The sequence below is a fragment of the Talpa europaea genome (genome assembly GCF_964194135.1).
Source record: "Talpa europaea genome assembly, chromosome: 5".
Taxonomy (NCBI): Eukaryota; Metazoa; Chordata; class Mammalia; order Eulipotyphla; family Talpidae; genus Talpa; species Talpa europaea.
Window position 1 is genome coordinate 55,955,275 of NC_140071.1, and position 17,711 is coordinate 55,972,985.

The 17,711-nt window shown below is 42.0% G+C and overlaps 1 protein-coding gene across 1 annotated transcript; it reads left to right on the top strand.

The window, feature by feature from the left end:
- Window positions 1–4,761: 4,761 nt before the first annotated feature.
- On the top strand, window positions 4,762–6,030 carry HTR1A (5-hydroxytryptamine receptor 1A; the record flags this gene model as incomplete). The annotated part of the gene is made up of 1 exon (XM_084233548.1): window positions 4,762–6,030. One exon carries the CDS (start codon window positions 4,762–4,764, stop codon window positions 6,028–6,030), a length of 1,269 nt encoding a protein of 422 aa, XP_084089674.1.
- Window positions 6,031–17,711: the final 11,681 nt, after the last annotated feature.

Genomic DNA, 17,711 nt, shown 5'->3' on the forward strand with positions numbered 1-17,711 from the left:
TAGTCTGCTCAGGGGATTTTCAAGGCCGTTGTCCCTTTGCTTTTGATTTTCACATTTGAATCCAGTACTGCAACCTCGAGCCACCATTTCCAACTAATTTATTCCTGCTTCAATAGACAATATGGCACAGCTAGAGACTGAGATCTTGTAATCATAATTGTTGTTTTTATATAAGTAGCATGTTTTAAAACAAGATTAAAAGAACACATTAAACAGTTTTAGTATTATAACAAAAGGTTGTTTGCCTTAGCAAAATGTGGGAATTTTCCTCCAACTATTTTTAGATTAAATACAGTAATTAAATTCAGTTTCAGATTATTATTAGACTACATTTAATTTTCAGTTATACTTAAATTAACAGGAAATATTAAACTAATGTTCTAAATTTTTTTTTTTATCTCATCTCAACTATACTCTTATCTTTTCAAAAGAGAGCCATAAAAAGATTGTCAGGAAGAAAACAGTGCACAGAAATTGCGCTCAGGGAAACATTTACTAACTCCTCTCTTTATAATCTGGTAATTTCTTATAACAAAAATGCTGTCTTTTGGTTTTACTTCACTTTTAACAATTTATTGGTATTTATAAATTTCACTTATTTATTTTATGCTTTGGAACAAATGACTGAGTTCCCAGAAAAAGGATAAATTTCTATTCGTTATGGATTAAGTCAACTTTTGTTGACATGCTCTTTTTTCTTCTCTGTAATGTCTGATTTAAGTCAAGTAGTTCCTGAATGCAAAGGTTACATCCTTTTCACTTCTTTTATACTGCAAATTTCATAGAGAATTGGAAGATTACCAAGAATTATAAAAAACACATCCACCTTCACATTGTTTCCATCATAACTCCTCACATAAGAGGTATTTGTTTTTCAGCTTTTGCTCTTTCACTAAACCCACCTAATTCTCCTTCTTCACCCTCCTCAGTAATTATCAGTAGAGAGAATTAAAATTATTAATTTGCATCACTATTACTATTATCGTTTAACCTTGCTCAGATGTTTATTAGGAGTCCCTGAATTGTATTAAAATCATTTAATCTTCACAAGCCTGTTATTGCACTCATTTTACTGGTGAGGAAACAAGAGAGTTAATTAATTTAACTGAGGTCACACATCTAGTGAACACATTACTTTTTTTTAAAGATTCATTTATTTATGTATGTATGTATGTATGTATATATGTATATATGTATGTATGTATTTATGTATTTATACAAGCACTGGGTACAGTCAGAAGCTCAAGAGGGTGAAAGAATTCACCAGAGTCAGAGCGGGGAGCAGAACAGGTAGACTGATGAAATACACTGCTGAGGGGAGCAGCAGGTGCGGCAGGAGAGGTCTGTCACGCCATGTGGGACCCTCGCTGGTGGCCAGGGATCAAACCAGTGCTGCAGAGGCTGCAGGCAGTCACAGCCCAGCGCTCAACCACTGCACCACCAGGGGAGGCCCTACTTTTCTTTTCACTGTCTGCCTGCTTTTTAGTATGTACAATGAACTCAGTCAGTCTTACAGTCCTCAGGAGCAGAGACTGATTTGTGCTTTGTTTGTGTTTAACTACTATAAATCCAGCCAATTTCTGGGCCCCTAACAAGTGCCTGCTATGCAGGAATAGCAGTGATGGAATGCTTTATTTAGAGGCAGGTGGATGGTGAAGATAAGACACACTGAAAAAGTGTGCTCAGTTTTAAAGGAGAATTTATTTTCCTGAATTTTGGTTGCATTTCTTACAAAAGACCAGTTAATGACCACTAATTTTCTAAATTAGCTAAACAAAAATTTCTCAAGTTTTTTCCTCTGATAAATTCCAGTAGAAATGTACAGCTCTGGAAAAACTGTCATTGACACATTGCTTTAGTATTTAAAGAATTGGGGAGAATTAAATTCAATATAGTATGGTTAGTGAAAATAAAGCATTTTTAGTAGACACTTTTAGAAATACCGTCTGTAATCTTTTAAGGAAAAAATCAACTCTATATAGCTTCTCTTATTAATAGAAAAATCAGCCATAATTTGGGGAATATGGATAACTCTATCAATTACTGAGACATCCCAACCATTATCGAGCCTTCAATAATGATAGGACATTCAGGGTTCCTGATAAAATTTCAGCTTATTGTCTTTTATCTTATGTCCCTGACTGAAGAATTACATTGAAATGCTGAACTTGTATCAAATTTCCTGTGAAAATGGTAAAAATCTTTATCTCCCATAAGCTATTTTAGAAAAATTTCACTTGATGGATGATGTATCATACCCTCAGATGCATAACTGGCAAGTTTATACTTGCATGTAGTAAATTCAAATAAGAAATAAAAGCAGAAATGACTGTAAGTTTTGTTTTCAAATGATATCATCAATAATGTTCACTTTAAGGCTAGCTGCTTTCTTTAAACTAATTTCAGAGATCTTGAAGAACAAAATCATAGCCTTTATCCAGGATCTTTGGTTTGTATCATTTTCTTCTGGCATATCTTCATCTTTAAGGGTAAACACAGAATAATTGGCAAAGTGCAAACAAGAAGAAATGTAACTTCATTCCATTTTTAATACTATCATAGTATTACTAGCTTAATAAAAGATTAATTTTCTATTAGTGACTTGAAAGTTATGGAACCATAATCAGTGTTCTCTATCCTTTAAATATTTCTGTTCTTCTGCCTAATGTTCATAAGAGTGCCTAAAACCCTTCTTGTAAATTTTAAGAAATGAAATGATTGAAATATTACATACATTATTTCTAAGGAAAACATGAACTATTTGCGTTTTTTCAACAGGAGTAAGAATTCATTTTAGAATATTAGAGCAGAATGGTCAATGCCAGATCTCATGACTATTAACTCCAGATTTATAGAATTTTACTTTTCTGAAAAGAAAAAAATACATTTGCCAGTTATTAAACCATTTGGGATCTAATAAATGAATACAAAATAGCTGACTGACCTTTATTTATATGTACTAAATCTGACATAACTCCTGTTCAAGGGTGTCCCTGATGTTTACATATTCACTGTTTAAAATTTAAATTTCTTTTATTTTACTCATTGTTTATGAATATATCAATAATATATTATGAAATAGACTTGATATACAGTATTAAATGCAAAAAGGAAGCTAAAAGACATTTTTGAAAAAACAGGAAAAAAACTAAACTAAATGTTACTTTTCTTTTAGTTTCTTAAAGTTAGGAATTTTCTCCATACCTGCTTAATTTCTTCACGACAAGGGTGTCTAGATGGCCCTCTAAAGCATTAGCCAGAAGATGGCGACAAAAGTCCTTATTGCCTAGAGCTGTCCCAGGTGCTGAACCCAGTCTCGGAGATTAGGGGAAACTCAACGACCAGGGACCAGGGATTCCACATAATTCTACCGAAAGGTTTTTAGGCTCTGGGTAAGAACCGTAAGAACCGAAAGCGGCAGTATGAAATGTCCGCCTCATTTACAACACATCGTCGAAACATTTCCTTCCCTAAGTTTATTCACCACGCAACTATGGGAGGTGATGCTATTCGCTGAAATTAAAAGGGTAATAGTAGTGGAAGGGCGTGTGTGTGTGTCTGTGTGTGCGAGTGTGCGTGTGGAGAATAATACCAGATTTTTTCCGTCTCTTTGAGATGTAGCTCCTTACCTGTCCTTTTACAGTCCTTTAAAATTCCTTTCTCCCCCTAACAACTCCCCAAGGTTAAAATAAATATCACAGGCAATGTCCTCCCCACGGCTGTCAGGCTGGACTATGAAATGATGAAAGGCAGGGGTAGTTTTTAAAAAGCTAAGACACACTCCGTCTTCTTCACTTCAATTTACGGACTGATCCGGGGCTGTACACCTCCCTATCCAGGCTCCGTGTGTGTCCTGATCTCTTTTCCTATCGCCACTCTGTGATGCTGACTCGACTTAAGAATTTGACAGCAATATGAAGCACTAGGTAGTTAGAACCTCCACCCACCCCCCTCTCGAGTTTGGCTAGTGGGAGGCGGAGTTATTTGTTGTAATGTTGGTCTGACTGGCGGACGGGCTGTGTGTAAGTCAGTTCTGAGTCTCTTTCCACAAAAAAGGGGGGCTTGAAAGCAAAGACGCTGAGCTTGAGGAAGAGGAGGGCGGGGAACCAGAGGAAAGAGACACTTGGGGTTGGGGAAGTGTTAGGAGGGGAGAATTAGCGTGGGAGGGAGGGAGACTGGCTGTCGGTGCAACGCAGGGAGGGAAAAAGAGCCGGGAGCCTAGAGGGGGATCAAGACTGAGAGAGAAGGCTAATGGGGAGACTGGGCGAGAAGGAGGAGGATTAAGAGAAAGAGAAGAGGAAGGAGGCGTGGGGGAGAGGAAGGAGACAGGCAGAGAGGGGGGCGAGTGACCGTGGAAGATGGGGTTTCTCCATTCCAGATACTTCTAGGATTAGAAACTGATTGCTAGTGGGGAGATTCCAGCTCCAGCAGCCAGTTGGGCAGCAGCAAAGTAAAATGGACAGCGAGAGTCAGACGTTTCAGGCACCTCTCCGCTGCCCAGAGATCCCGGAGCTGTTCTCAGGCCAGCCCGTTTCCCAGCTCGAGTCTCTGAGCACACGGGACCACAGGAGCCCAGGGAGCGCCTAGAAGCCGCTCCGCGGAGATGCCTTCACCCGAGCAGTAAGAACTTCCCGCTTGAGTCTCTGCATCCCCTCGGCGAGAAACTCCCCAAAGGCGAGGGGAGGACGACCCCGGGGGAGGGGCGAGGGGATCCTAGCTCCGCTCTTTCTCCCCTCCCCCTCCCCCTCCAGGCGCGCAGGGATGGAGGTGCCCGGCCCTGGACTGGGCAACAACACCACGACGTCCGAGGGCTCCTTCGGGACACTTGGCAACGCGACGGGGACCTCCGACGTGACCTTCAGCTACCAAGTGATCACTTCTCTGCTCTTGGGCACCCTTATCTTGTGCGCGGTGCTGGGCAATGCGTGCGTAGTGGCCGCCATCGCCCTAGAGCGCTCCCTGCAGAATGTAGCCAACTATCTCATCGGCTCGCTGGCTGTCACCGACCTCATGGTGTCGGTGCTAGTTTTGCCAATGGCAGCGTTGTACCAGGTGCTCAACAAGTGGACACTTGGACAGGTCACCTGTGACCTGTTCATCGCCCTCGACGTACTGTGCTGCACCTCGTCCATCCTGCACCTGTGCGCCATTGCCCTGGACAGGTACTGGGCTATCACGGACCCCATCGACTATGTGAACAAGAGGACGCCCCGGCGCGCCGCTGCGCTCATCTCGCTCACTTGGCTCATTGGCTTTCTTATCTCCATCCCGCCAATGCTGGGCTGGCGTACTCCCGAAGACCGCTCCGACCCCGACGCGTGCACCATTAGCAAGGACCACGGCTACACTATCTACTCCACTTTCGGCGCTTTCTACATCCCGCTGCTGCTCATGCTGGTTCTTTATGGGCGCATCTTCCGAGCCGCGCGCTTCCGTATCCGTAAAACAGTCAAGAAAGTGGAGAAGAAGGGAGCAAACACCCGCCTCGGGGCGTCTCCCGCTCTGCAGCCCAAGAAGAGCATAAATGGTGAGCCACATAGCAGAGACTGGAAACAGGGCATGGAGAACAAAGCAGGGGGGGCTCTGTGTGCCAATGGTGCAGTGAGGCAGGGCGACTACGGCGCCGCCCTGGAGGTGATCGAGGTGCACCGGGTCGGCAACTCCAAAGAGCACCTGCCGCTGCCCAGCGAGGCCGGTGTTGTCCTTTGCGCCCCCGCCTCCTTTGAGAAGAAAAATGAGCGCAACGCAGAGGCCAAGCGCAAGATGGCCCTGGCCCGCGAGAGAAAGACGGTGAAGACGCTGGGTATCATCATGGGCACCTTCATCCTCTGCTGGCTGCCCTTCTTCATCGTGGCCCTAGTCCTGCCTTTCTGTGAGAGCAGCTGCCACATGCCCACCTTATTGGGTGCCATAATTAACTGGCTGGGCTACTCCAATTCACTGCTCAACCCTGTCATTTATGCCTACTTCAACAAGGACTTTCAAAATGCGTTTAAGAAGATCATCAAGTGCAAGTTCTGTCGCCAGTGAGGGAAGAGTAGCCAGCCAGTAAGCCTCCCCCAGCCCTCGGGCATCAGCATCTATGATAATTTGCAAGGTGTCCTCCGATTTTCTCAGCTGCTCTGCCCTTCGCTTCCGACCTCAACTTACACTCCCGCCTTCCTCCTCCCTCCCCCCAGGAGAGCTTTCAAGCAAAGAGGCCCCCTGTGGCTAGAGAGAAGGAGGTCAGGCACTCCCCGGGTCTGTAAGCTGACTCTAGGCTCAGACTTTGACCTCGAATCAGTTTTGGTCCCAGCTATCCCTACTCGCTCTTCTGCCCTACAACTCTTTGCTGGGAAGTTTAAGTCTCAGCTGTGCAAGGAAAAAAAATCCACACAAATATAAGTTGTGCACACCCAGGGGCCTGCAGTCAGTAATGGCTCCCAGCTGATCACCCCACTGCTAGAACCTGGGCTTCAGGTTTAGGACTTTGCTCCACCCCCTCCCCAAATGTCCCATGCCCCAGCAAGGTTCACTTTCTCTCTCTCTCTCTCTCTCTCTCTCTCTCTCTCTCTCTGTGTGTGTGTGTGTGTGTGTTGAGGGGGGGGGGTGCTCAACAAGGGGACTTATCCTAAGTTTCCTTTCTGAGCTTCCTTTAAGCCCTGGACAAATGCACTAATTTGCTAGTCAGGTAAGGTAGGTGGATCTGCTTTTTCCCTGTGCAGGTGATGCCCCAGGGAATCCCAAACTCCCACAGTAGACTTCGCAGATAACTTCCGCTCACAGCCCCATGCTTTGTTCTCTTGGATTCAAGACAAGTGGCCGGAACCTGTCTCTTAGAGTGGACTTGTAAGTACCAGATTTAACCAGTTAGTGCGAGCAAAGGGGAATGGGGAAAATTTTTATCCGTGCTTGCCTTGGAGTCAGCACTCACCAAAGAAACTGACAAGCAGTAGGAAGAGCGGACTTGGGTTTGTTTAGGTTGCTGGAAGGTGCACGTGTTGGCATCGCCACTTACTTACTGCGGGAGGCGCCCGCCGGCCTTTGTGTGCTCGCTGGGGACTCCGAGCGGCCTGAGATGCCCGAGGCTCCCCACCAGTCTTCAGCGCCGCTAGCTCCCGGCGCTCGCGCCTAGGACTAAAACCGACTGGATCCGTCCTTCCATCTAGTTCCTTGGAGCGCCGCTTGAAAAAGTTAGCTCTCGGGGCCGGAAAGAGTGGGAACACCCTAAGGGAGGCGTGGTTCTGCCCCGCTGAGGAAGCGCGCCTCGGAGCGGGTCCAGGCTTCTGCAGGCGCTCCGGGTGAAACCCGGCTGGGCACTTTTATACAAAGGATGCAAACTCTTTCTTCCTAATTCACCCCTTGCCCTTTTTGGAGAGCACTTCCTAACAGACACAGGATATGTTCTGCAGGACGGCCAGCACCCAGAATAAGCTGGACCTTGGTTTCCTAATAGGAATTCTGGGCTTTCAATGGAATGGGTTCTGATAGACTTAGCGCTGTGACCTCAGAGTCGGTCACCTTAAATAGTGGGGCTAGCTAGGCTTGCTCTCCTTGGGGAGATCTGAGAATCTCATACAGTGTTACTTTTGCACCCTGGCCTGTCTGTCCTTACACCATAGATCACTGGAAACCGGCTTCTAGCTGGTTGAGTTTGTGGAGCACTCAAAGCTTTCTCCCCCTCAAAAATTATTCTTTCAGTATTGCCGCTTTGCTGATAGTTCTTTACTGACCCCAGAAGGCAAGCTACTTTGGTGCTCCATTTGAATGTAAATTCCCATCCATTGGCCAGGGTCTAGATATTGGGTTTTGTTAGACCTAGCCTCTAACATTCTGATGAAAAATGGTGTCCTTTTTCATAATTGTACAATTATTTTCGATTTTTTACACCTCTTCCTTCAACTGTACATTTCGAATGTTTGTATCTGCTGTTTTGAGAACTAATCATATTGCAAAAATTGCTAATGAAAAGTTCACTTGGGTTTCAATTTAAGATGAAAAGACAGTTGCATCACTTGAAGCCATCTTATTGTCTGTCAGATTGAAAAAAAAAGCCTCTATTTTGTATCTTTTTCTCTAACCTAAACTGAGAGTAAACATTATGTTTGTTAAGACAGACAGAGTATAAGAACGCTGGGAATTCACTGATGTTTTGTCTATGCATATGTAATACTGATAATGCACTCTGATGGAGAAAGTAAGGCAGACTTCACTCCAACAATTGTTCATTTGAAATTTCAATTTTTTTTTCTTACAATAATTTAAGTAGAGCTCTATGAAAAAAAAATCTGTCTTCCTACATTTTTTAGAATAAATTTTAAACTCAAAATAATTCAAGTGCAAAATTTGCTCTTGCAAATTATGCCTTGGCTAACACATATTATATCTGAAATTTTAAGACTACCATTGATTTCTGTCTTTTATAGAACTGTATAGCAATGGTTTGTGGACATTTGTTCTTCCTGCTTTGGAGGATTTACACGAGAAAGGGCATCCAATTGGAGTATAATTGTCAAAACAATAGATAAATTTGAGTAATAAGCTAAAAGAGCTGCTTAGTAGCACAAAAAAGCCCTTTATGCTTTTTTCTTTTAAAATAAAGTATTTATAGTAAGGTAAAGTATATAGTCATCAAATTGGACTCCAATCATCCCTGTGACAATAAAGGACTAATAATAATGGTAATGCTACAATAAACTGACACCAGACACACATGAAGCTTTATTGTAATCAGAATCACTGTCTACTTGTATTTATTTGTATAAATTTAAAATTGAAGTTAAAAAATACAGTTATCAGAAGATCCTGATATATAGATCTGGGATCTGACACTTAAAGAAATAAATATAGTTTTTAGCTCTGCAACTCATTCTAGGTGAGTGATTTCTTTTTTTTTTTTTTTAAATCCTGTCTCTGGAAAGAGAAGATCACATCTCATCATTTTGCCATGGAACCATGCATTTTCTCTGACTGACACCTACAGATAAGATTTAGACATCTGTCTAATTAATATGGATGGGGTTAAGGGGTGTGTAGAAGTGAAATGGAACCTCTAGTAAAAGCAACAGAGGCCCATTCTGCCTTTTAAAGCAGTGGATGATGCTCAGGCTCTTCCTTTGTCTTCCACACAATTTCCAGCTAGACAAAATGAAACAACTCATTCTTTTGTGGTTTGTCACTCCGTTAAGCTGGAGAGGCATTTTTCTTTCTGCCTGAGTCTCATTTGATAGTGGGATTTTGTATATGAGTTCTATTACCATATAAAAATGAATTCTTATGCTGTTTTCCCCTAGTAAGATCATCACTAACACTTCTTGTTTCACATGTTGTATTTGTTAATTCCACTGTGTTCTGTTATCAGATAGTTGCAGGGTAAGGTGAATTGAGATCAATCCCTAAGGTGAACAAAAAGGCACTCTGAAGCTACATGAAGTCTAGTTCAGGCAATGTATGCACAAACATAGTCTCTCAGTCATGAAAAGCAAAGACAGAGGAATTGAGAGAACAAAACTGTTTGGAGTTTCTTATTTGAAAAGTGTTACATAAATGCATCCCTGACCTTGAATAAAATGATGCATTTGGCACATCTTATTTTGGATTCTGGCTATCTCCCTCCTTAGCCTTTGTTCTGGTATTTCTTCTACCAAGGGGACAATGGCTTTCTGTTTTCTACAGGCCTTTATCTTGAACTTCTGTCAAGACTGCAGTTAAGAGAAAGAATTGTTATCAGTCACTTCCAGTGTAACTAACAAGTTGGACAACCAATTAGCAGCTATCAAGTGTCAGAGTCTGTCAGATAACATTGAAATATGGGACTACAAATTGATATGTGTTGTCACCTTGAAGGGATTTTCAACTTACCTGGGTGTACAAGAATTAATTACTAAGGCTAAATAAATACAATAGAATATAAGTATCTAAATAGGACAAATCAAAGCAGCTTGGCTGTATAAGCATTCAGAGGACAAAGGTCACTGTGAGTGGGAAGTAAGTAGGGAAACTTGGGTAGAAAAACCATGTAGAGGATCCAGAAAGTGGGGAGAAAAGGCAGACTTCTTTATTCCAAAACCAATCTGATTCCTTTTCCCTATCAAATAGGGACCTGGGGTGGATTGCTGGATGCGGGCAACCTGGGCTGATTATGGAGGTGGTAATCCCAGAGCAAGATGCAGGTTGAAAATTTCCCATAAGTTGTTTCAACCCAAAGGGTCTTGAAAATGAGAGCAAAGAGTCTAAAGGCAGAGGAATGGGGAGTGGGGTAACTAGGTAAGAGAAAGGATGTTTTTGACACCATAATTTCAGGTTTTCAGGCCTAGTCTCCCAGCCAGGAATGGATCCCAGGCTGCAGGGGCAGCGCTGAGTCGCAGCCACTAGACCACCATGGGTTGGTGTCTCGCAAAGCCGCAGTAGGAACTTCGCAGATGCTCAGGCAAGCAAGCGAAAAGAGGCAGATTTGTTTAGAGAAATGGGTGAAAAAAAAGTTTATTACAGAGAAATAAAGAGGGACTTCCAGGCTTGTGGAAATAAGGCCAGGGAGGGGCAAGGAAACCAAGTGGAGTCGTACCTCAGGGAATATATACCTTATTTCCCTAATTATTCTAAAGCCTTTCTTTGTGTTCTCACTGCCTTAATGTCTCTGTGCTCAGAATTATGTCTCTGTATCCCAGCCCTTATCTTAGAGTCTTTTATCTTTATCATCCTCATCCAGGAATGTCCTGTTGCCCCTAGTCCTCAGGTGTTTGATTATACCCCTTTGGAATGTGTTGCCCTTATCTCTGGAGCCTTCCTTGTTCCTCTGAGAGGATTTTCCTATTTTATTCTGACCTAGGTTCTCTCAGCTTACCCTATGACTCATTTTGAGCTAAGTCAGGGGCAGTGCCAGTAAATAAGGAGGGAATCAAATGGCCAACAGGCATATGAAAAAATGTTCAACATCACTTGTCATCAGGGAAATGCAAATCAAAACTACCATGAGATACCATCTTACACCAGTGAGAACGGCACATATTAAAAAACCTAGCAACAACAAATGTTGGCGAGGGTGTGGAGAAAAAGGAACTCTTCTGCACTGTTGGTGGGAGTGCAAACTGGTCCAACCACTATGGAGAGCTGTGTGGAGATTTCTGGACCTACTAAACATAGAGCTTCCATAGGATCCAGCAATTCCACTCCTAGGTATTTACCCAAAGGACACAGAAACATCCATTCCAAAGAACACCTGCACCCCTATGTTTATAGCAGCACTGTTTACAATAGCTAAGCTTTGGAAACAACCCAAATGCCTAAAAATAGATGACTGGATCAAGAAAATGTGGTACATATATACCATGGAATATTACTCAGCATTCAAAAAAGATAAACACATGCAATTTGCAGCAACATGGATGGCGCTGGAAGGGATCATGTTCAGCGAAATAAGCCAGAAAGAAAAAGAAAAATACCGGATGGTCTCACTCATAGCAGGAATCTAGAAAACTTAAATAAGGGACCAGGAAAATGAATAACTATAAGAAAGTGAAAATCAAAATCAACAAAAAACTATGAACCAGAGACACTTTTAGGGGGGCGGGGGCGGGGGCGGGAGGGGAGGGATTGGGGTCAGAATGGGGGGGGCTGCAATTGTATGGGGAATATAAAAATAAAATTTATTATTTAAAAAAAAAACATTGAAAAGCAGTGCTAGATGGTCAGATAAACAGCTCTTTGATACACCAGGCCTGATTCTTGGGTGCTCTTTTCAGGCACTGGCAGGATCTGAGGCATATGCAGCCACCCAGTCACTATGAAGTTCTTCAGTTTCTCTCTTTGGAGGTCAGTTGCTGTATGCCTCTTCTTTCTTCCTCAGAGGTCAGGAACAGAACGGGAGCCTCAGTGTCTGGGTGTCAGGGCATCTGGGAGTCTGGACATTCCAAGATGACTCCTGCCCTGTTTTATGTCATCTTTCAGAGTGCCCCTCTAGTTGGTATCTTCCTTACTGGACCATTTTCAATTCTAGTGACTGATTAGACCATTTTAATTAATATGGTTGGCATCTGAGGAAGGGGCTGCACACTGAGGGCAACTTTTGGCATGGGTGGGGAAAACCACCATGTTTTGGCTCCTGGTGCTTAGGCAGCAGTGGGAAAATGCTAGTCTTGTCCCGAAGTCCACACTGCAGGGCTCAGGTTTCAATTAGACCACATTAGTTAAAGAGTATGTTTTACATAATAGTGGGTAAATGTAGAAAAATGTACCCAGGGCATTTGTGCAGACGTTATAATACCAGGTTTAAAGCCAGAACTAAGGTTTTAGTCAGAGGGCACTACTAATAATGAAAGTAGAGTGTCATTTGTAGATGATTTCAACGATGCAGGTGTGAAGCAATAAAACCAAAATGTAGGATGCTGGCAGAGGAAATGTAAAATAAGATGCTGAAAAATACATCAGAGAAAGAACTGGCAGGACTTAGTGTCTGGATGTAAAGAGAGAGGGAATTGAAAATGCTGATAAGGTTTTGAGCCAAGGTGATTTGGACAAATGATGGAAAATTGGAAGTTGGGAGTTTCCTTTCCCATGGATATTTGCTTTTTCAGTTTCATCTGTAAATATAAAAGGATTTTATTTTTTCTAAAAAGAATTTCCAGCCCAGATGGCAGGGGCCTGCTGGATAGGTAATGACACATGTTACAGCATTTGAACAATCTGTCATTTGGGTGAGTATATGAGGAATGCTACCTCACACAGAAACAGTTGGATCAATTCCCTAATTTTTGATGGATTTAAAAAATTCTTTTTTGTAGAGAATGTTAGTTGCTTATTGGAAAGAACTCAGTTCCAAGAACTACATGAGACTTTGAAGTGGAGAGCGGAGTAATCCGCTTCTTCTTCAATCCACTATCAAGAACCATACCTGTTTGATTCATAAACTATATATATATCTAGAAAATCTAGATCCATGAGGCTAAAGTATCTAGTGAATTCCTTTTATCTTTTAATTCACTTTGCTCATGTGGCCATCGCACAGATGAGGAAATGAGTCAGGTCTGCAAACATCTCAATATCTGACCCTGGCTTTTCCATGTCACCTGTCTGTCACTCTGTACAGTTGCTTCTTTCAGAAAGTTCCTTGGGCCAGGGTTGTAAGGCTCTCTCCTGCATGTGGCAAGTGGTCATTCTGTGTGTCTCAGATGGTTACATCTTTTAAAAAAAAGAAGGAAACAACCTGGCTGGAAAAGGGAGGGCCAGAGAAAGGAGATGTAATTGTGGAGATTAAGGAGAAAATGTTTTGAAAAATTTCAAAAGTGCTTGGAGGGAGACTATTCCATGAAATATGGTGTGCTTTGTGGTCTCTGGAAGCAAATAGTTTGACTTTGAAGAACAAAAGAATCAAAGAGAAAGGAAACTGTGAAAGGTGATTTTAACTTTAAAAGAACAGTAGAGACAGGAATTTAAGTGCAAATACTCACAAACAATGTAGTTTTTACATTGTAAGGATTTGCAACAGAAGAGGCATGATTTATGGGTGTGCCTCTGACTCAGGAGCTGTGGGCACCTGAATCATTCACTCAGGTAATATTTCTGCAGCACACATGGGTTAGGTGTTGCTCTGGGTGGTTAACACACACATCAGTGAACTAATCAAATGAAAACTTTTTAGTAGGCTTTTTTTTTAGTTTTTTTTTTTTTAAAGATTTATTTATTTATACAAGCACTGCGTGCAGTCAGAAGCACAGGAGGGTGAGAGAATTCACCAGAGCCAGAGTGGGAAACAGAACAGGCAGACTGACTGAAATACACTGCTGACGGGAGCAGCGGGCACGGCAGGGGAGGTCTGTTGCACCATGTGGGACCCTCTCTGGTGGCCCGGATTGAACTGGCACTGCAGAGGCTGCGGGCAACTTCCCAGCCCAGCGCTCAACCACTGCACCACCATGGGAGGCCCTTTTTAGTAGGCTTTTTAAAGAATAGTCACACTTCTGTCTATACTCCTTGTGTTGGGATATTTTGTAATGTGATTTCCAGCTTCTAACAAGATCTGGAAGCTTTCTGATAGTAGTTTGAATTTGGATTGATTTTGGGATTTGCTTTTACCAGTAAAATGAGGCAGGTATGATATGATACCAGTTATGACCATGGAACTCAAGAATCCTTGTGCTCTGACATATGCCTCCTGCTCACCTGCCTTGTGACTATACCTGTGCTCACTTGATGGAGGCAGAGAGCTCAATGGAAACAGAGGAGTGTCATCCCAGCTGAGGTCTTCACAGTCCAGCCAGATCTCAAATGACTCAACATCTGACACCAGAAAAACCTCCCAACTTCAGCTAGCTTCATTCATCCCAAACTGTCAAAGCACAACATATCAGCTAATTAGATATTAAATTTGGCAGGGGCGGGGGGTAGTTTGGCATACTGAGAAGGCTAAATGATACAGTTTCAAACCTATACATTCTATATCTAAACTCCACATTCTAGGCAAGGAGAGAGACAACAATAACAACAAAACTATGTACCTATGTAGTATATCAGAGGATGATCAGTATTATGGAGGAAAAAAAAAAAACTGGAGTAAAATGTATAATGAGTGCTGATGTTGAGGAAAAATGTGTTGCTAGTTTTTATAGATTGTTAGGGCCAGGGTGAGGGTGATACTGATAAGGTGTCATTGGAATCGAGATTTTGAAACAGGGTTGAAACAGAGGTGTGAGGTTGAGGCTTGGTAAAAGTGAGCACTAGAAAAAATTAATTGGAAATCTTTTGCTATTTACTGTGAAAGCTACAGGATATATTTCCAATAGGAAATGTAGATTTGCAGATTTGTTGGCTCAAATTCTAGGATTTTCTCATTTCCTGACAGCAGACTCATTTAGGTTGTTAAGTATCAGTAGTCAGCTGGTTCAAGATAGAGCTCAACCAGGTCATGGGAAACTCTGCATGGGGTCTTACTGAATCTCATATAGTGCTACATTCCCAACACTCCGGCACATGCTCTACATGGCAGGAAAAAACCCCTGGAATTTAACTTTCGACTATGGCACCTAGTACTACCATCTTGTTATTCTGTATAGTTTTGCTTTGAAAGTAGGTCTATTGAGATATAATTCACACTCTTTACATTACCTATTTAAAACATACAATTAAAAGGTATTTAGTAAATTCAGATTGTGCAGCTATCACCACAACCCATTTTAGAACATTATCATCATCTCAAAATCTATACATGTTAGCAGGTACTCACTATTTCCCAATAAACCCTGGCCCCTCAATGATCACTAATCTTTCTGCCTTTATAAATTTTCTCATTCTGGACATTTCATATAAATTGCCTTTTGCAACTGGTTTAGTTTATTTAGAAGGTTCATCCATACTTTGTTTCTTTTTGTTACCAAGTAATATTCTATTTTATGGATATATTACATTACATTTACAGGTGTGTAGTGGATACATTTTCAGTGTATTTTTGTGTATGGTGGTTTGTATTAAACTTTGAAACTGGAAAAAAAACCCTTGCATTTCCATATTAATTTTGGGATCTACTTGTCAATTTCAAAAAAAAGTAGATGAGATTTTAATAGGGATTGCATTGGAGCCATAGATCAATATGAGGAATAGCACCATCTCAATATTAAATCTTCTGATTCATGAGCATGGAAAATTTTTCATTAATTTTAGTCTTTTTTTACTTTATCTGAACAATGTTTTTTAGTTATCAGAGCTCAAGTTTTGTACTTAATTTCTTAGAGCTTGTTCCTAGACATTTCCTTTTCTCTTTGTTCTTCTATTTGTGTGCTCTCCATCACTGTGTGTTCAAGTTCACTAATTCTTTCAATTACTAATTTTGTCTGCTCTTGAGGCAGAAACCCGCATAAATTAAAAATATTTTTAGTCGGCAGATTCAACAAAACTTGCCCAAGGATTTATTTTTATTTTTTTAATTTTTTTATAGATGCATGTTTTATTTATTTATTTTATTTGTTTTTGTTTTGTTTGTTTTGTTTATACATGCACTGGGTACAGTCAGAAGCGCAGGAGGGTGAGAGAATTCACCAGAGCCAGAGCAGGGAGCAGAGCAGGCAGAAGGACCGAAGTACACTGCTGAGGGGAGCAGCGGGTGGCAGGAGAGGTCTGCGCGCCATGTGGGACCCTCCTCCGGTGGCTGGGGAGCAGCCGGGGATCGAACCGGCGCCACAGAGGCTGCGGGCAGCTTCGCAACCCAGCACTCAACCGCTGCGCCACCAGGGAGGCCCTTCCAAGGATTTAATATGGGAGTTGAGGGGCAGCAGGAAACAAGAATCCTCCTAGGCATCTAGCTTGGATTGAAATTGTCCCAGGTCTTTTTGCTGTTGTTGTTTGGGTTTTGTTTGTTTGTTTGTCCTGCATTTGTGGTATATTCTGTTTCTTTACTTTTAGCTTTTATGGATGGAGATAAGGAGCCTCCTTATCTTGTCTTTACAAGTTTGCCTATACTATGCCTACAGGTATATATAATCCTAGGTTTATTAGCCAGGATCTTTAGGTATCTCTTGTTTCATAGACAGAAGCCTCTTCACCTCTTAGGATGACTGGCACATTGGCATCAGTAAGGGGTAGGAGATAGGAACCAGGGCAGCAGGGCACCAAAAAGTCATTTCCACAAAAAGCATGACTTCGAGTTATGTAAAGTATTGATGATACCCAAGTTGGATAGTGCGGATCTATAGTGATCCCCAAACCCTAGGCCAACTCCTCAGCCAAAACTTCTAGAGCAATTTTGTATCAGCTTCAACCTCTGAGCTGTGGTTGAGCAAGTGATAAATCACTCAGCTGTCACACCCTGTATTTATTCTCTTGGTCTTTGTGTGAGCCATGCCTGGGGTGCTGTGTCTGCTGTTCGGGCCCAGTGCTTTGAATTCGAGATAAACAAAGTATACCATTTAGAAGTCACCTAAGCTTTGACCCTAGCATGGGATAAGATAACACATCTACAGGTCACACATGACATTGTTTTCTGTAAGGAGACACAAATGAGAAGATCCAGGTCTCCTCCTACAGATTTCTGCCTCCAGATATTCTCCCTTTGGGAGCCACGGCTGACAATCACCCTTGCTCCTACTCTTACGATCCATCGATCCATCGGTGCACACTTCATCCTGTGCACTGGCTCTGTGCACTCCCTTCTCCAGAATGGTGCCCGAGTTCCAAAGTCCCTGTGTGGGCATAAACCCTGCAGTCAACTACAGCAGAGAGGCCCCACAGAGTAGCCACCCCTTCCTCTTGGGTTGTCTCACCCCTGCGTTGCTCCAAACATAGTTTTGTCAAGTTTTTCTTACCCCTTCCACTGTGTCATCCCTCTTGACTATATTGTAGCTATCAGCTCATCATCCTGCAATCTCCATTTTTGTTAGTTGTAATTGAGTTACATGCAAATATGTGGAAGAGGTGGCATCTTCAATCCCACAGACTTGGAAATGGAATTGCTTTCTTTATTTCATTTTCAAATTATTCATTGTCAGTGTAGAAAAATGCAATTGATTTTTAAATATTGATTGTTCATTCTACAGTCTTTCTAAACTTGTTTATTCTAATAGATTTTTAGTGGATTTCTTGAAATTTTTTGTATACAACATCATGCCATCTGCAAATAGAGATAGTTTTGATTATTTTTTCTAATGTGGATGCTTTATTTCACTCTTTTGCCCAATTCACTGACTAAAAAATCCAGTACAAGGCTGGATGAAATGGTGAGATCATGTATCCTCACCTTATGGGGAAGG